The sequence below is a fragment of the Galleria mellonella genome, unplaced genomic scaffold (assembly GCF_026898425.1).
Source record: "Galleria mellonella isolate WM207_F2 unplaced genomic scaffold, CSIRO_AGI_GalMel_v1 utg117, whole genome shotgun sequence".
Classification (NCBI taxonomy): domain Eukaryota; kingdom Metazoa; phylum Arthropoda; class Insecta; order Lepidoptera; family Pyralidae; genus Galleria; species Galleria mellonella.
The window spans coordinates 8116578-8138714 of NW_026441980.1; the positions used below are offsets into that span (position 1 = coordinate 8116578).

Consider the following 22137-nt stretch of genomic DNA (forward strand, 5'->3'; position numbering starts at 1 on the left):
TTAAAACAAACGAGTATGTCAAATATTAATTCGATCTTCAGAAACACAAATGTAAAAAAATCTTTTTTTCCGAAATCAACATTACTTTTATTATATATAAGTTTATAAAACAAACAAAATACAATATTGTCCTTAAAAATAGGTAACATAACAATAATTATTTTGATTATTATGTTATACCTACTCCACCTTAATTGGAACTTGTAATTAAATTACATTCAAATCACAAATAATTAAGTCGTGGTGTAGGCGTTTAGAATGTAAGGATATGTTGAAAGTGGTAATCAAAGGTTTTTCAACCTGTATAATATATTTAATTAATGCATTTCATGTTAATTTTATAATAAAATATTAGACGAGGGAAAAGGGAATTCTATTGATCATTTCTGATCATATACTAATGACGAGAAAAAGGTCGAATTAGAGTTTTATTGTCAACAAACTTATATTATTAGTAACAATTTTTTTATGGTTTGCAGTACAGTATTTAAGGCATCCTTTCCTTGATATTGGATTCGAGTGACGGAATATCTATAGAAGAGGTTACATGATGTATTCACTAGTAATTTAGGTCCCATATTAGTAAGGATCAAGATACATAAAGCATAAAAAGTGCCCCAATAATAAAGTGAATCGATACGTACTTATTTGTCTAAGAAAATATGATGTTAGTTTAAAATTAATCATTTTTATAATACATTAAACTATTACACAAAGTATTTCGATTCTCCCAAATTACTCTAAGAAATAACTAGAGCTATGATAGACGGAACAAAGGGTCAAGCGAAAACGGCTCGAGTTCCCAATGCTACTATTGTAAATTGGAAAGTTTGTAAAGATTTGGTTTGCTGGAACAAATCTCTTTTAAAGATAAGCTCGCCTTGTGTACTTATATTTAATTATTATTCTGATACAATACCTTTTTTGTGTACAATAAAGAGTAAAAAAAAGAATAAAGCTTACGGACTTTTATTACACTTTCATGCAAAAACTATTGAACGGACTTGAATGAAAATTGACACATAGATAGGTTTTTTTACTACCTTAATTAATTTAACTTGATATATATGATACTTTATATACTTATTAATGTGGGCTAAGCCGCGAGATATGGCTAATCTACTATAATTATAATGAATCTAGAAATTCTAACAAAAATTAATATTCCCATGAAATCGCTTCTTTACATTTAATATGAACCCAAAATAATCTTCATACATCAATTGCCGTATGATTTTACTAATACGTTAATGGTAGTATCAACATAATTATTAAGAAGTACTTATTACGGCCAATTACCACAATATATTCAATTTTCGTAATTACATTAGGATTTTATAAATAGGTTCTCAATATTAAGCCTCAATCTAATTTAGGAAAATATTTGTGGCTTTATTTAAATAATGTATCAAATATATGTTCTCGTACATGTTCTTTTCTAATTATAAAACATGACTATACAATTTCTTTCTCTCTTTCACTTTTAGACTTAGATATTCCCAACATGTTACATAATCTTATTATGTAATAAATAAATACAATAACAATTAATTATGTCACCTATTTATTATCATTGTAAAAATATATGCAAAGGGTTTTATTTAAAATTTGATGAAACTCTAATTACAAATATATCGGAATTCTATAATATAAGATGATTATATTAAACTTAAGGACATCAATAAAAATATTCACCATATCTGTGAGCAATAAGAAATATTGTTGACAACTCACGTTATTTATTTAGGTACCATTCTATAAATCTTCCTCTAAAACTAAAATATCTTTTTGATATCGTAAGAAAATCATGATGAGTTCATGATGCCCATAATTATATATGTTAAACGACCATAATTTATAATTTTCGTTTTAAAAATACTTTTAAAGAATAACGCTCCAAATCACCCATTGTTGTCTTTTTACAATACTTCATTAAAAAAAAGTTACAGTGACCAAACATAGTAGTCATCCTACAATATTTGTTCATTGAAATATTTTTTTCATTATTACATACAAGGTTTGTAAGACAATGGTAGAATTAAACCGTATCACTCACCACCCACGACAACTCAAAACCTTCAAAGTTGCTAACGATGCATTGAATAAGTGAATTGTCCTTATTTACGAGTACCTACTATTTGTCTAATAAATTAGACACCCTATATTATTTTATGCAAGACATGTGACTGAAATTTTTGTGTAGTATTAACAGAGTCCTTTTTTGTCTACAGCCACGGCGAAGACCTGATCGTGACGCCGTTCGCGCAGGTGCTGGCCAGTCTGCGTAGCGTTCGCAACAACTTCTTATGTCTTACCAATGTACCTGTCGCCAAGTAAGTATAGAATTAAGTAACATTTTAAATCTGCCACAATTCCCCCACAAACATAATACAGTTCTACAGTTCTTTACTTCTGGAGCCGTCTCAATTTAAAGGGAGCATTAAGCTTTGAACACATGGAGAAATTTTTAAACATGACACGATTGCAGAGCTAAGTGTATCTAGGATATCTAAGGAATAAGTAAATGTAAATAGGAAATTACAGTATTATTATGTGCAGATGGTTGCGTACCACACAACAGCGATACCGTAACATCAAAATAAATATTGATGAATACTGCTCCGTGAATTTTTAACCTTAGAATATATTGCTTTATTATATAATTATTTTATTGCAACAATCATCACTTTATTGTTATGAACTATTTCTTATTAATAAAATAATTAATCATACTTAACCATACCTTTCTAGCACTGAATAAAAACAACACTAAAATAATATTGTAATAAAAATAAATTTTTGAATTAAAATGACACATGAAATATATATATAAAAAAAAAACAAACTAACAAAAATATAATTAGAATATTACGATTTCTTTAATTCAGTAACCAAATTAAGCATAATTTAAATATCCATAATATAAAATTTGATAATTTTAATTTAGACCAATTTGATCAAACCACAAATTAATTACTATATATGTAATAAATCCCTAAATCAAATGCCCGTTTCAATTCTTTATTAATTCAAAGTCATTAAAATATTGTATGCTTGTTTACTTTACCTCACCTTACCTTACCTCAGTGGTATATAATAAAAGGTCAGTCTTCTCCCTTCATGGAATTATTTCAAATATATTTAATTTTGAATAACATCGTTATGGAATAATTACTTAAAGCCGCAATGGCTATATAATTCATAACGGAATTATTAAATTATATAAATGAAATGGAAAATTTAACAACCAATCTCTTTATCCGTTATAACTACACAAAGAATTTTATTCTACAGCCTTTGTATCAACGTATACATTGTCACATTTACTTATTGCGACATGAAATAAAATAAAAACATTTCTTCCCAGTATAAGTAAACTGTTTTAGTTTCGCAACAGTGTTGGTTCAGCTTTTGTCTTTGTGACAAAGATTTTACTCATCTACAACCAAAAAGATTGCATTTAACAGATTTTACTTTGTGCATACAAATACAATTATTTTGTAAAATGATATATAAAAATATATTGTTATCGACATCAAATTATTTTAAAAATAAATACACAATAGACTGGTACACTACTAAAACCGATATATTTATTTCATTTTTTGCTTTTGGGGTTTCCTAATAGTTTATATCGTTAAATTCCAATTCTTTGAGATAGCTAAATACCTGTCTTCGAAATTGAATACATAATTATATATTGTAGTGTATTTTAGTACAGTTTTTAACCACTTATTAAATAAGTTAAAAAAGGGTTCTAAATTCGACAGTATTATTAAGTTACGCAATATCTTTACTAAGTACAACTGTTTTTTTTTAATGTTTTTTGGTTATATTAAACAAGTTTAATTAAAAAACTTTAATTTCACTTGGTAAAATTAATGTTTTTTATTTATACTTACTATATTTCAAATGGTGAAATATCTGTGTTATATAAAATATTTGTTCATTTTATAAGATTACTACGTACGGAAACAGTTACGTGCATGCAATCGTTTATCTATTGGTGTAATTCTCTGATAAATGACTCCACTAACGATACGTGAAACTAGGTACGTCATATGCGCGTGAGCATATAGAAGGTCACGAATCATCGATGTATGATCAATGGATGCGTTAATCAACTGAGCACAGTTACTCCGTACTTATAATACTTTCGTTATCAAATAATTATAGGTATATTAAAACACCATAAATTTTTAAATTGAAATATATTTCCAAATAATTTAAGCATATAATATTTTTAAGTACACAATTATTTATACTTGTAAAAATAATCATAATCTGTATACATAGAATGAATAAAATTACTATGAGTCTAATAGTCTAATAAATAAATAATAACACATTAATGTATTAACTTTCTATTTCTATTAATAATAAATCACTCGTATTTATATATACTTGTAAGTGTATAGTTTCTGCATATAATTAATATATAAATTTTAACTATATAGAAAGTATCTGTATTATTATTTTAAATATGGTCCATCGGTGTAAATTCCATACAAATCCATCCAGTCGTTGAGCGTAATTGAATTAAAAAGATCTAACTAAATATCTGAATATTTTTACAACTACCACAAGTCTAGTGTTTATGTTATGTCCAAATATTTAAAGGATAAACAAACAAATTCATTGTACATTATTACATTTTGTATCTGACTAAACCCATTTTCGTGGAAATATCCAACACAAAAAATATTACGCTTTATGTTACTTATGTTATGTCGTAATTTCCTAGTAGTCAAAAATTTTTTAGAATCAATTCAGAAATTCCAAAACTTTTTCAATTAAACTGAAACACCTATATCTTAGTTTCATACCAGTCTACTTACAAACCCTTTTTGAAATAATTTTTAATTTTCATTCTCCAAAATTAAGTATGAATCTTAAAAAAACATTTCTATCCTTCGTCTCTTAGTGTAGATTTCATTTTCATAATTTTGAAATTTCATCTAAGCAATAGTGAGTAAGAAAACATTATCGCTTTATAATATTTATCTAGATTAGCATTGATTAGAGCACAGTCACAACTAACGTATTCATAAAGTATTCATAACTCCATGATTCACTAGTGACGTCAGGTCCACGTGGCTGATGACAAAGTGGAGCACGCGACTTGTGACTCAAGCTTGTAGCGTGTGTTAACAATCCGCAATTCAAGCAATCCGCCCATACATTTGGAAATATTCCTGTTGTATTAGATACATATAAAATACCTAAATTCTATTTAAAACTGTATTACAAAAAAAAAATTCAGGGGAGTTTATAGATACAAATATAAACATTAAAGGATAGAAAAATATGATAAGTAATTCTATTTATAAACGTCCGCTTCTAGAAACTATGAACATATTTTATTCCCAGGATGTAAAAATATTCTAAAAAAATCTTTACCGTTACCCAGATATTTCACTTATTAGCGCTCTAAACTATATATCAAGTACGCGTAATAAACTCAAATTAAAATTATCATATCTATAATTAAGTACATAAAAATTATGAACGGACTTCTAACCAGAGGGAGACTTTGTACAAAAGCCGATTGCTTGGGTACCTCTGTCCCATTCGTGTTTCAACCGTGAAGCAATTGTGTTCGCATGGCTGTGTTTCGATTTGAAGGGTGGGATATGGCGTGAATTTACTGGGTACAGAGGAATAACATCTAAGTCCTTAGGAATGGCAACGCATGGGGGGTATCATGGGCAAAACAGTATACTCTGTTATGTCGATGGTACTGTTCATGTCTATAGGCGACGGTTACCACTTTCCATCAGGTGGGCCGTCAGCTTGTTTGCCATTCTAAGTTGAATAAAAAAAAAAAAGAATAATAATTACATCATCCTCATTTTTTTGCCTCGTCATCATTATAAATCAATTTTGATGATTTTTAAAAAGTATATGAATCACTAGAAATGTTGTTTAATAATTCACACAACATTTTTAGTCATTTTAAACAATAAATCTGCCTTTGCCTATTATTACTTGATAGAAATCTAATTTACAAAATTACAAATTCAATGTACATATATGTAGATAACTAGATAGACATCGAAATGCTAACCAATGAAAAGGTTACCCTTGACGTCAATTACTCGATAAAGTTCATAATTTATTCATTATATAGAAATGTAGAAATAAAGTAAGAAACAGAGTGGCATGAAATAAAATGAAAAATGTTTTCACCAGTTGATGTCGTCTTTAAAGGAATATGAAAGTACTCTCGACTCTACGGGGACGAATAGAAACTCGTGCCTTTGAAATCTCTAGTACGCTATATTTTTTTTCTACGTTCACGTTATTCGTCTATAGATATGCAAGTTGGTACTTACGCGAAGCTATGTTACGTAGTCTCCGCAATCTGTTTTGTATCGACTATCAACATTTGTTTAACTTTTCGTTAATGCGACTCTCAGATTCAATATACATTTCCTCATATACAAATGTCTACTAAATCTTAATACAATATGATGATTTTTTAGACTATATATGAATCGAGTAGATTATTAGTAGTATTTTACTTTCTGTAATCTCAACTTAATTTGCAATTTTAATTGGCCTAATTCAATAGTACATATAATCAAATAAAAGATATAAAAAAAGATAGTGTTTATTGCAAAATAATGTTTATAAATCAACATGTTATAAATATTGACGTCGGTCCTATATTTTAATTACCCAGTAAAAAATTATTTATTTTATACTTATAAGATACCGATGTGGTAAATATGAAAGATAAGAGCTAAAAGTAAATAAGTCTTAATGTTATATAAATATTTTTCTTCGTACTTAGTAAGAAAAAATATTTGTTCTTATATTGAAAGTAACTATCAACGTAATATAGACAATTTATAATTTACCAGAGAGAGAATTTGTACAAAAGTCGTTTGCTTGGGTACCACTGTCCCATTCGTGTTTCAACCGTGAAGCAGTTGTGTTTGCATGGCTGTGTTTTAGTTTGAAGGGTGGGATATGGCAGTGAATTTACAGGTTACAAAGGAAAAACACCAGAGTCCTTAGGAAAAGCAACGCATGAGGGAGCGAACCAGTATACTCTGTTATGTCCATAGTACTGTTTATGTCTATAGGCGACAGTTACTATTTGTCATCAGGTGGGCCATCAGCTTATTTATCATTCTAAGTTTTATAAAAAAAAGACAATTTTAGACGTATAAAAATTTGTTTCGCACATTTGAATCTTCATCACAAATTCAATGTTACCACGTCTAAAAAATATTTATATGATTTTAAATATCCGGAATATCGTATAAAAAAATATTCATATATAATATATAGAATATTATTCTGTTATTTTTAACTAAATTTATATTAAGTAGGTATGTACTTTTCAAACAACTTATAAAAAAAGCAGTACTTAATCAAGTCCGTTTTATACTTTTTCTTTATACAATATCTTCGTCAATTTTGATAATTCTTTATAGAATCTTATTAAAAAAATATGGAATAGTGTTTAAGTAACTACTCCCGTTTTTGTCTTTTTTTGTGGATTAACAACCCTTTTAACTATAATATAGTAGCATTGCCATTTCTGAGGACTAAGGTAAAAATGAAAAGAAAGAACTAGAAAATCTACTTTTCTAGTTCCTTCTTTTCATTCTCTTATAAGTTATTATAAAGTATTTCCAAATTAGATAACTTTGGTATAAAAATTATAGTGAATTTTTACGCTCACTTTCGCCCGCGGACGTCTATTGATTGACAGGAACAAAAAGTAATATATATTCTCTCTACTTGAGTAGTCCATGTATACTGAATTTCACGATGCTTGTTAAGTGATGAAACAAACAAATTTCTCTTTCACATAAGTATAATATAATATTAGCTGGACTGGCAAACCACCTACTGCCACTTTTTGGATTTCTCTTTTTTTTGTTATCGAGAAAAAATACCCTTTTTCTCAAGCTCGAGTCAACAATATACATTTACAAAATTTCATTAAAATTGGTTGAACGATTTTTGTTGAACACTCAAATAAACGAAGGATAAACTCGTAGCAATCAATCTAAAAAATTGTTACATAAGAGAGTAGAAAATTTGACGATATATTTACGATGCGCTGAAATGATTGAATCAAATATTTGTTTATTCCTAACGCCCACATTATGGTGCGTGCTTTATATAACTATGTTGATAATATCACATGCCTTCTTATATCTTTGTCATTTATCATCCAATTTAAGAAAACAAATAAATATTAAAACGTAGTTATTCTCAATTTTATAATATTTTATTTACGTTATATTTCTTTCTACTCGTATATCTAATAATTGCTCACGTAATAATATACCTATAATTAGCCACCTGTGTTGATACATTTATGTCGACCTCAAAGGATGTTATGAGGTATAATGATGACGGCATATTGACATATTTGTCTTAAAATTAAATTAAATTTATAAATACTCTATAAATTATTATTATAATTCGGAATAATTCATACTGAGTAAAATGTGGTAAGAGCTATTGACCTCAGACAAAAATATAACGTCAAATTACTGCATAAATGGAACAAAAAGTAAACATTTTATAATCTAAAAGCTAACATTTAAAAAGAACATTGAAATAACGTTTGAGTTTATTATGTTTTTTAAACAAAAGGGAGTCGAGTGTTTATGGCATTTTTCCAATAACACGATTATGCAAGTAAAAAAGATATAACAATTTACCTCGGAAGTTTTGTCTATATTGTAATGTGAAAATAAGTTTGTTTGTTACCTTTTAGCACCTTAATGGCTTAATCAATTACTATAAAATTTGGTATAGATGCACTATATGTAATAGAGCCTTCTCTAGGCTACTTTATATCCCAGTCAGTAAATTGCAGTCACATTCCGGTCTAAATAACTGAAACTTAAAGTATACGCCAATATATATAAGTAAAAAAGGTAAAAAAATATCACTATATCACTTGTTAAAACGTCCTGTATATTTAGACTATTATCTTCTTACCATCAACCGTAGAAAAACATGGAACTAACGTCTACTTTTTGTGATATATGATGCTGCAGTAAACCTTTATAGGTAAACCATACGTAACATACACAACCCATTTTGTGAACGCGTTTTGTTACTGTTTGTGACGTGTACAAAACGTACCTATTATAATGAAACAAAGTTTTTCAATAGTAGATGACATCACTAAAACAATGAGTAGACAATAATATATCCGTGAATAGTAAGTAGACGATATGTCTACTATCTAGTATGTATATGTTTTATACTATAGTTGAAAAGAAAGTGTCGAACCCCTGATGGAAAGTGATAACTTTATTAACTTCATGCTCTGCCTTTTCTGAGAGATAAGATATTATTTAACTCTTGTGTCATTACACTAGTTATATTACTAGTTATCCAAAATAGACCAATGCACCAATGCACGTTTTGTTTATTTACAGCAGAAATAGGTAGAACACTAAATGAATACTGGGATATACCATGTGGTTACGGCATAGAATGTGTCTTGATCTCTGTCTCATGGATGTCGTAAGAGGCCACTGAGAGAACTTAATGGACGAGAGATGGGCAGCAGCGTCCCTATTAAAACACCACCAAAAGCCTAACTGCGGTTGCTAACCAGCCTGTCAAGGGGTGGCCGATGTTCAGGAGTGGTCAGATTTTGATTGATATGATGATTGCTGGGATATATTCACACTACACTACAATATAAATTTATTTATATTACTTCTCCATTTAATATAGTTACGCACCCTAACTCTATCCAAAGCTTAATCGTTTCCCTTCCATGACTATCTCAAAAATAACTCAAATGTGATCTTTTCAAACAGGAATGCACCACGCCCGGAACATATCTACATATTTCGGCGTGTACAGACGTCATCTGTTTATTATTATTTTTTTATTCTACTACCAGTAAAAGGTTTCATGTAAGCAATCTGTAAATTTTTGTTTATACAGTCATATGCGTAAAATATAAACATTTTCCATCCGATTTCAATAAGGATCGCAATTCAACTGTATTTTTTTATTTACATCTTAGTGGTATACACACCTTTTTTCAAGACTATTTTATCAATCTATACTCCCATATTGATCTCAAACTAATTTTGTCACGATAAAAGTATAAGTAAATCACTGTGATTTTATGTTACTGAAACACGTAAGTCATATAAGTACATTTAATTATACACACTTTTTTGTTAAAAACATGACATGATACCAATATTATTTACATAAGTATTGTCTATTAATAGTAAACTTCAATAACATCACGAGATACTGTTAGTTGATACTTTGAACTTCGTGTAATTTTTTTTTGCTAACCCTAAGGCAAAGGATAAAAGCAATAACAAATGGATAATAGCAAAAGGATATTGTTTGTTCTATGTTCTCACGCCATGTTCCTTACAAGATAAGCAATAACATATCTACGTCTTTATCTTAAGCATTTTTTTAAACTAAAAATATGTATCTACCCTGTGTAAATAATGTTATAATTTTTTTATTATTTACTTTTTTCTTGTTATTGAAAATCCTTATCCGAAAAAATAAAAACGGACGTCTTATTTTTTTTTCTTTTTTTCGAAATTGTTACTTTTATATACACGAAATTAATTAGTAAATAAAAAGCATTTCTGCACCATTCATATCTATTTTAAAGACTCCTTAGATAATGTGAAATCAAAAGTACAAAGGCCACTTACAAGTATATTTCTGGTATTTGGGTTAATCAAAGTCAATTACGAGACCATCTATTAGCGAGACACAAGAATAAATTTGTCTATTACTGTCTTTTATCCATATGAAATTCGTTTTCTACGTGTATTTTAAAAAAGTTGTCTGATTTTGTCGACAATTTAAAAAGCATAATTTGAATTTTTTAGTCGCAATAAAATACTTTAAGCTGCTTCAAAAGGTTCGATATCTTAGTAATTCTGAGCCTTTGATAATTATTTATGCAGTCAATATACTGTCATATTTGTCCCTTATTAATTTTAACACAACTGTTATAGGCGTTCTTTTCGTAGGACATAATCTTAAATGACTTTAACGACCGCTACTTCTAAATATTTAAAAAAATATGTATTCTTTGTAGAATTTTTAAAATTTACTTAAATCTCTGTTGCATTTCATCACGATATTATAAATTTCACATTTATATAATAAACATTTACAAAACTAGAGTGTCTGATCTTCAGTATTAACATTCTAAAGCTATTTGAAAACATTAGTTCAAATCAAAGATCCTTTATCACGTTGTCATTACATTTATTAAACTATTTGCTGCAGAATTTTACGCAACTACTAATTCTTTTACAAAATCAGATATCTTTATGGTTTCACATATATACAACAACAATAGATATGTTTTCTTCTAGAAATAGGTGCACTCATTGTTAATTTAAATTATTCTGGTATAATCATTCAAGGTAGCAGTGTAAGACATATAAGATACATCTGTCGTTAATAACTCCGGTTTTGCCCTTGGGACAGTGTTATGATGATTATTTGCCAGCAGGGCTATGGCTACTTTTAGCTTATAGTAGTAAACAATATCGTAGATGCTAATTATAGAAATAGAAACGACTTGTTTTATGGTCGCTATAATTGTTTTAGGCGCGTTTTATAGTGCAACATAATAAAAACGAGGGCCAAGACTGCATTTTGTATTATCTAATACCTACTATTATTTAATAAATGTTAAAATTAACCTTTATTAAACCTCGAAATATTACTTAACACTTTAATACCTTTAGGGATAGCGACATACGAGTGTTATCATTGATATTACGTATGTTCCTTGACGTTGCTGCGGGTACCACTTTCCACGAGGTCGGTCGTCAGCTTGTTTGCGCTTACAATTCATAGTAGTTAAGTTCTGACACACCTAATTGAAAATGGATACCGACTTCTAAAATGTAAATTTACTTAATAAGTGCCACACCTACTCTATCTTATCCTCAAGTTAGGTCACTGTGTTAGAAACTTTACTACTTACAAACTATTAATTTTAGAATTATATTGTGTATATCTTCACTGATAACATCACTAATAAGAAGTAAAATATAGTTCTTTCAGAAATATTAATGTAAGAATATTAATGTTTCAATTCAATTCAATTTATTCGTTAAAGACAGCATGTTGAAAACTGTGATAACTGCGGTGCAAATGCGGCTAAACTATTATATATTCATAAAGACGACGAGATAAATAAAATACATATTATGTTTTCAACATCCATTTTACTAAATTTGAATAGAATCGACAGAATGCATTACATTTTAATAGTAAAAAAGTATAAGTGGCCAGTACGTGCAATAATAAAAAGAGTTCATTCTTACATATTAAATTGAATCTGCAACACAGCACATAATTAGTTCACATATATAACACGTAATATAAGATCAAAGATTCACTAATCACCTTTAAACCAATTTGAAATAAATAAAATTAAAATCATCGTTTTTAATCTTATTGTTACAGCTTATTTACCACTTATATCTGTACCTGCAGCATTGTCTGTGTGAAAAAGGTGCTTTTATAACTCATACAGTTACAGTTACTACAAATATTCAAACATCTGTAAAAAACACTGGATTTACAATATACAATATTATATATGTGAACGTACTATATTTTTGCTTTTATCATCTCTGAATCTTATTTATATAGGTACTTAAAATATGTATACAACAATATTTGAATTCCATAGCATGTACGAAGTACATTACAAAAATTTCATGAATCCGTGCCAATATGCGTCGCCAAAATAGTAAATACTGACTAATGCATACTACATGACTCATAAAAAATTTGCGAACGTGACTTTACTTAGTTATCTGAAGATAAGAATAACAAGAGGGTGAAATATATCCCTCACATCTAATACTTATCCAACTAATCAACTTAATCTAATAGAAAGTTACTCACTAGTGTTCAGAAGAAAAAGTTCATTTACATAATTAATTTTCGCTTGTGTTTTTATTTATACTAGTGATATTTGATTGATTACATTAGTACGGAACTGCTATAAAATCACTCAGAATTTGGTACAAATTGTTATTAAAGATTTTTTAACTTTTTAGCCAGACTTAAAATCTATGTACTACTTAATATCATACAAAAATTTTTAAGCATAGCTATTTAATCACATAATTAACATAATTCTAATTAATTAACTAATAACTAATTTGTCGTGTGGTCTCGACATAGAGTGGACCATTCTTTCCTTTCCTGTAAGTATTATTTATGAAGTAACTAAAAGAATTTAATAGTCAAGGGATAAGAGATAGGCAGCAGCGTCCCTTTTAAAATATCACTAAAGGCTAATTACAGACACCAATCCGCTTGCCAAATATGGCAAATATTATTCCATACAAACTTTCAACCCCCGCTTTACGCCCTTAAAGGTTGAATATTCAAAATTCCTTTCTTATTGTTCACCTATGTTATATACCACTAAAGAACCTATCTGTAAAATTTCATAATTCTGAATTCAGCGGTTTCAGCTGTTCGTTAATATATGGGTCAGTTAGTCACTGAGCATACTTTTTAGATAGAAGATAGATTACCCTTTATATATATTAATTTATTTTCATGCATTAATTAAAAATTTTAAGATAACAATTTGTGGAATAGTACAAGTGTTTTTATATTCAATTGATAGACATCTGTTTTTACTACTTAATACGTTTTTACTTCTTGAACATGAAAATGCTATAAAATAAAATACTAGATGTTTAAATAACATTGCAAGTGTCTGTTACTCGACTCGAAAAATTATTAACTTGGTGTCTGTTATTATGAGTTTTAATTAAAAAAAAAATCTTTTACTAAATTCACAGTAAGTACACGTCTCAACCAACCTACCAAGTAACTCGTGTACTTCATCAAAGCCTTTTGAATAAGGGAAAAGAAATTTAATCTCATTAGAGATAAGAGCTTTTTCGAAGCAAACAACGCTTGCCTTTCTCCGATTGAGATGTTTACTTTTCATCTTTTGTGATATTATGCGCACTTTTATTTTCGAGATGAGTGCCGTTGTTCTCTGAATTAATCTTGGCTAAATAGATGTGACAAGTATTTTGAACGGTAATAGATATCTATCTTAACAGAAACGTAGTAGCAAAAAACAATCCATAAACAATCGTATGGTATTCATTTTCTCCTCGATATTTTAAAAATAAAATTACATTTTATGTTAATCAATACGCTTTTATGGTGTAATTTTCCTTCAAAAATTGTTCATTTTATATTGTTTTTCTTCATGCTACTTAGATAAGCGAAGAGATAGTTGATAATTTTTTAATACGTATAATAAAATTAGTTATTAAATATTACTGGACGCAATTTCATAACTACTAAGTAGAAGAAATAATATATAATCTTAATTTTTACCTACTGTTCTTATTTTTAAAATTTTTCTTCTCGATTTCGTTTTTATTTTTAAAAAAAATTGAATACGAAAATGACTGAATGTATTTTTGTATACAGTTACCTATACATTTTTATTTTTAATTTCAGATCACGAAGATCGTCGGGTGCAGCAACAGCTGTTACTCCACAACCAAAGAATTTCAATCCTGGAGGTATGTTTTACATTTATCTTCTACCTAATTTTCTTCACTAAAAATTATTTAATAAACATCTGTGTAAATAAGATATCCGTACTGTTCGATTTTCTGTAGCTGCGAAACTGATGGAAATAATTTTGATGAAATTTGATATCTACATCGTGAATCCTAACAAACGATTATTCAAAAATGCTTATAATATTCTTAAAAGTATACTTGAATAAAATTATTCTTATTCTCTGCGTCATAGGTATCTACTTTTAATAAATCTTACTTGGATTTCAGTACTAAAACAAAATCAATACCACAAACAAAACTAAGTATTTCTATAGGTTAAGGTAAATACATCCTATGTACCTAACCTATATAAATAAAACCTCAATGCATTTATAAAACTAAAAGTTATGAATTGATGATAAGTATTAATATAACATATAAATACCTAGTATCAATTATGAGTAAACTACCTTTAAAAAAAAAATACGTTGAAAGCGATCTACCTGTCCCTTTGGGAGTTAAAATCCGGTGACAATGAAATATTTCAATCTCGTAATAGTCCTTTGTTTTGCAACATAAAAATCCCAGAATAGTCACAGATCATTAATTATGTCTTTGATATATTTTTTTAATATTCTTGATAGTGTTAGAACATAATTATTACGATTATATGTATTATCAACATCATCACTTCAGTCACGAACACAGCATAAGCAACGATTTTGAACTATCCTCATTTGTCTCCATGCAACACATTAAATTTTGGGGTCGTCACACCATCTATTCCTACACTACATTCCAGTATTTATTAGACTAAAAATAATAGAACCAGGTCTGTAAATATCGATTAGATTGCTATTATTAATACCTATGTTAATGGAAAATGTAATATGTAATTCTTAAGGAACTTTAATTATTTTTTTATCATTTAAATTAATAAATATGATTGAATACAAATCAACTATAGGTGCACTTTGTTTAATAGTTTATAGGTAAATACCTATATAATTTGTATATTAATAATAATGTAATAGGTATTAGTGTGTTTATAAATACGCATTATTTACTACTTTATCAGATTTTAATTGATTATAAAATGGCGCTTCGATGAAACCAGTGTTTATATAGGTGACTGACAAATGTAATCCGTATGTATTTTAGTATTATATCTACCAGGAAAAGATATTTACAGACTTATCAGATGAACAGTAAACAATAAACATATCAATCTGATATCAATTTAGTAAATATACAATAAGTACTCGTACCTATATAAATTATAAATTGAATAAGTACCTAAACGATACTATATTTTAGTATCGTATATGTTTACCAATGATATTGTAATAAAACAAAAAAGATATAAGACAACATAAATATTTTAGGTTAATTGTACGTCCTACAGTTTCCAATTGGTAGAAAAATTTTATCAATACTTTATCAAAACCAAAAAGTTCTAATTTCTATAATTTAAAACTAATTTTTTTTTCTATAACCACGAACCACTAAGTATCTCAAAATTATTACGAATGTATATATTTTGTATTGATATTGTCAATCCTATCAATACACTATTAAAAATATTGCATAATAATAGTACTATACTTAGTGAAATGTATTCTTAGTCTGTTATGTTACGGTAGTCAAGAGCTCAATTCCCGCAGTAATGAACGTGAATACAACTGAGCCTACCGTTGCCTGGCGGATTAATTAGCTTTGTTAATTGTGTTTTATAACCGTCCAAGTGTTAGTCGGATATTTATATTGGCATACTGTTGTCTTTTGTAACAGTCTTCGTTAAGATATTATTAATACTTACAATATATTGGTCGAATTATGGCGTTTTTCATAATATTGTCGAAGTAGACTGCACCACTTTTGATTGTAAATGCAATAAGTATATTCTCTATATTCAAATCCGATATATTCCTACCGACGCTCCTTTTTAAATATACTTCAAGTTTTTAGTACCTTCTATTCTGTTAATAGAACAGAACTAAATCGTAAAGCTATACAGACACAGTTATGTTTTCAACTGCAAAAGCTAAAAAATTAAAAGATCAGTTTTTAAATTTATATATTATTTTTACAAATAAATAAATACAAATACCAGTATATCGTAGTTTAATCTGATGTTTTATTTTTTTTTAAACTGTAATGCTATTAACAATAAAATAATAATATAAAAGGATTTTGATCCTTAATTTCATCTACCACTCTTCCTAGACCTGCTCAAAGCTTTATCCCTCAGATCTTACTGCAAGCCCTCTTATGGACCTTGTGATGGTCCCCCCCTTTTGCACCCCTTATAATAACTACCCTCTGAACTAAGCTACACATGGAAAACCTACAAAGCCTAAGAAAAGCCTACGAAGGCTTTACCTAATGAAATCTATGAAAATATAATGAAAATCTACCCTAAAGAAAGGCCTAACACCCTCAATATAGCCCATACCTATATTACCTTATACACCCTAAACATCTTATGAATCTTAAAAAACCTTACAATAAACACATAATATTGAACAGATCTTTAGTTGAACACTTGATCATCTGGCCAGATAAATAAATGTGTGATCGTCTAGTAATGTAGGACCCGTTGTGTGTGTAATAACCAAAAGGTTCTTTAATTGGTATATGATAGGAGTTAAATAATGAAGATGATTGATAAATATTTAAGGATTAACAATAATTAATGAATAATACTCATAATTCATGTAACTAGGAAGTTATGTTAATTATTAGTAAATTACAGAACAACTGTAATAATAAAAAATGGGGGAGCGGTCGGGCCCCTCACACGCCCGGACCAGTGGAAGACTTTCCAACTATCTATAACTCTTCCTCCTAAAAGGTAGGGAAGGGTATTACTATTTATTAATGCACTCTGATGGTAATAAGGGAATGAGTATTCTCAGTTCCAAACCAAACATAAGTACATTTACTTCAACATTACAGTGGCTCCACCAGCCCCACGATGCTTCCAGTATAAATTAGTGTTTGCCAGAGGCAAACGAATCGGAACTGAAATCCCAGGATCACTCCGACACGAGAGCTTACTCATGGGCGATGACCCTTTCAGTCCTATATGGCGACATAAAGATCACCCACTAACAGTACGAAACTGTTTCCCAGCGTCACCCTGTTACGAGCTTACTCAATGGGGGTTTCCCTTCGGCTCCACAAGAGATCAGACCAAGAAGCGAGATCACCCAGACACCAGAACCTACTTTGATGGGACATAACCCTTCGGCCCTATAATGTGACATTAGAGATCACCTGTGAAGACAGTCCGATAGAGATGAAGATTTGTGTGATAGGGGATACCTTCCACACCCTGGAATTGGCCAAGCCATATAATGTTGATAATTGCTATATCATAACATAGCATTGTCAAATTAATATTATTTACTTAATACCAAGAATACTCAAGGTTCAAGTTAAATCTGTTGATTAGGCCGGAGCCTAAGAACGAGTAGTCCCACCCATAGGTCGAGAGCTACTAAAAGTAATGAGTGCTATTGAATGAACTATAAGTCCAGTCAATTATATATAATATTATTGTTGATTAACCACATTGTGAATTAACCAATTATTTATTCAGAGAGATATATCTAAAGGAACTATAAGTCCTTTAAAAGACACTGATTAATCACAAGTTAACAACGTCTCGTGAAATAACCAGTTGGGTTTTCTATAAGTTTGAGGACACTAAGTCCAACAAGCTATTATTGTGTTGAGAGTAATAGAGATCTTTTGTAATATTTGTAGAGGTTTGATTAATCACATTGTGAAATAATCAGATTAAATAATTATGTAACTTTATAGAGAGGACTATAAGTCCTAATTGGTTGTTGTTATAAGTACTGATAAATTACACATTAAAGTGCCAGGTCAATTATTATATATAGGTATATAGGAAGGACAATAAGTCCTATTTGTGTATGTTGTAGTAGTAGAGGCAATATATTGCATAATTATAATGTGAAAGATATAGATTAAATATATATTTGTATACAAAGGACAGTAAGTCTTATACAATTATTGTAGCTGTACTATAGTTATACTATATCTACTTCCTTTTAGTGTCTTAGTAAACCTATTTACTAAGAGGATTTCTCAAATAAACAAGTGTTTTAGTGTTTAAATCATCATGATTAAATCCCTAAGAAATTAGGTCTTTAAATAATTATCATATCATTTAAGTGAAATTTCTCATATAAATAATTCCAATATTTCCCCTACAGTTATTATAAAATAACAGAAAATTATATAAATTTTCTATAGACTTAGATATAGAATCATAACGTGTATAATCTCCTTTTGTTTGACATCTGTCACATTAATGACGTATTGAATGACGTATTGATGTATTGAATTGAATTTTGATTATCTATCACAACTGTCAACGTAACAAATACTAGCAAGTTTGTTTATTTGTATTTGTTTAATATAATTAAATATAAAATCATCATATATCAACCGTAATATACAACTAAATTATCAGTGACATAAATAATCATAGTTTACACCAGAAATAATTAATAGTATCCAGTAATGCTGCAGTTTTATATTCATATCAGTAGCCAAGCTTACTTTCAAATTCAAGAATGAACAGAAGATAAGAAGCTTAACATTCTTATTGCAATTGTACTTGCAATAATATATACGTACAGTACTAATTATCAAGAACATTCCTCAAATACATGTGTGGTGAAGATTTTCCCAATATGCTATCTATTTGATTCCTAACCTCTAATGTAAATTTATTAAAGAAGTAAATAATCAGTGTTAGTGTTTGCTTTATTAATATTTAAAGTAATTGTCCTAACTTGATATTAATAGGTTCATATCTCCTTGGATACAGCCCAACATATACAACTAACTCGATAATGAAATTTATAAAATACTAATATTATATTTTACTACTTGTATATCTCCATTCTATTCCCTTAAATATTCAAAATATGTATATTAAATATAAATCCAATAAAGATTCACTAATTTTAACCCTGTCTGAACTTGTCTAGTCAATATAGCATGAACAAACAACACACATACAAACCTTATCGCCATGACAACTTTCTTCCTAAATATGAGTAAACTAATATAATAAATAATAAATAACTCACACTTGTCATTTAGTACTAATTTTATACTGTACCTCATACCTAGTTAAGAGTAACTATAGTCAGAGAACCCTTTAGTACATTTATTACCATTAGGAAATAAATCCACACCTATAATATCAATATAATTAAATATTATTAAAAGCAGTAATATACAAAGAGTTGTTATTGTCAGCTTGCTCACTACAATAAAATCAATATTAAAGTTTATAATAAATCAAGACAAAATATCTATTTAAACAATACAGGCTTGTTTACCATAAACACCCCACAGTCACATGAATTTATCTAATAACACAATTAATAATGTATTAAAAGTATTACATTCACATAATATCACTTGCAACAGTTAAGCTGTCTCTTTGTACATCTGGTGTAAAACAAATCCCCACATGTAGCCATGGATAATCAAATATAGACTAAGAATCATTAATCTGGTCGACCGAGTAATGGTATAAAAACACTTCACCATGAAGCGTTAAGTATGAACAGATATTGCAAACCAACACTGTAATAGTGTAATAAATACAAATATTTCATCATCATCATCGTCTCAACCATCACCAACCCACGACTGAACACAGGCAATTTCCACCGACTGACATAAGGAACGGCCCCACAATACACATAAAACAGTCACTCCAAACAATGGAGGTAGCCCACACCGCACTTGCATTTACAGGGTCGCCACTCAATAACCCCTCTCTCTCATCAATGGCTGTTTCCCCAGCAATGAGACCAGACCATAGTCACTTTAGTCTATTATCCTCAATAAATAAATACTTTATAATAACTAGATATGAAACTAGTTAGTATTGTAATAGTTCAATAGTTGATTCAATAAGTATTTTCCAAAACTGGACAATTAGAACATTGAATCAAATTGATGAAGTTCTATCAAACGACCATATAATTGGATTTTGTATATGAGTAAAATAACGTAAGTACGTAAATTATATTGATGTAAACTTTGTTCAAATGTGATTGCATTTAACGATATACGCATTACCTAAAGGTATATGGACTCGACTAAATACGTATTTTAATAGTTGTTGGGAAAAATATTAAGTATAGACTTTGCCTGTGATCACAGTCAAAAATCTAACTACGTAGTAATAAATGGAACAAGCTCACCGGATTCTCCAGTCTTCTATTGATTAATTTCACACACTTAATCGATAGTGATACACTAAGATCTCAAACCCCTTCATCGATCCAGTCCCTCCTAGATCTATATCCCAGTTATTTTTTTTATTTTATTGCGCAGTTCCTTCAAACACGACTCCCGCGCCATTTTCCTTTCTCTTTCTTTTTTTTTTTTTTTTCTTTTATTGCGCAATTCCTAAAAAGCGACTCCCGCGCGCCCGCCGATCTGCCGGCTCTCCTTTTTTTCTTTTTTTTTTTTCTCACCTAGTAACGTCATAGATTATGTCACCGAAGGGTAGATATTTCAATAATCGGATTTAGCCTATTATTCGAACTGAACTTTTCTTTAAATTCAATTTAATTATATGTTAACGTATTTTGGTATTTTCTATTAAATTGATTATCGAATTTATAAAACTTTAAAGGCTCTCATAAACCTTATTAAACTGTGTTATATGCATCCTTTTTACACCTGATGAGAAAAAGGTAAACTATAATTTGGTTAATATAAAATATAATATATTTTTGTTTAATTTATTTAATTTTCTTGTGACGTCCACTACACTCTGGAAACACATCAAAGGAGTTTCCCTTCTGTGTCAATATTTCATATATGGTAACGTCTTCTCTGTATACTATTGTGAACCTTGACTTTAAAGTTTGTTTATATTAAATAGCTCAGCTTTCGCAGCGGTCACCCATAGGAACCCCTGTTTCTTTTCTATGTACTTATGGTATTAAACCTATTGTACTATAGGCGAACCGTCACAACCTTAACACTTAAACCGTCTTCGAAAATTTTGCTTATAACAAGACAGGAAACCACCATTTTATATTTCATATACTTTGACTTTTCTTTTACCATTGTATAATAATAATATGTATTACTATATGTATATACATTTAGGTAAATAATACGCATTGTATTATTTACTTAAAAGTTTCGACATAAAACTATATATAAACATATCAAATAATATAAAGTTTTTATATATTTTAAAATGATCGTGGTCTTAATTAACCCTTATTAACTTATAAAGACTTATAAAGTTATACAAACACGAGTCTAGCGGACATCAAATCAAATTAAGAGACACGACGTTAGATTCGCTTTCTTCGATTCAAATATAGGCAATTTCAACGAAAATACTTGACTCTACGAATTGACTATTGAATTTCAACATAACAGCAACACTCGACAAATTATACACTTTACAACACCACCGGAACTACAAATAGCAAATAATGTATATATTTTTTTTATTATAATTACCTAATCGAATCCTTTTGATGTTTACTTCTGTTCAAGA

General features: G+C 28.9%; 1 protein-coding gene across 12 annotated transcripts in view; it reads left to right on the top strand.

Moving 5' to 3' along the window:
* Positions 1–22137, top strand: part of LOC113511544 (cAMP-specific 3',5'-cyclic phosphodiesterase) — a 547503-nt gene that overhangs the window by 478348 nt on the left and 47018 nt on the right. For all 12 annotated transcript variants that reach the window (XM_052897791.1, XM_052897822.1, XM_052897825.1 and 9 more), the window contains 2 exons: positions 2232–2333; positions 14506–14570. In XM_052897791.1, coding sequence (XP_052753751.1) covers positions 2232–2333; positions 14506–14570 — 167 coding nt within the window. The remainder of the gene's footprint in view (positions 1–2231; positions 2334–14505; positions 14571–22137) is intronic.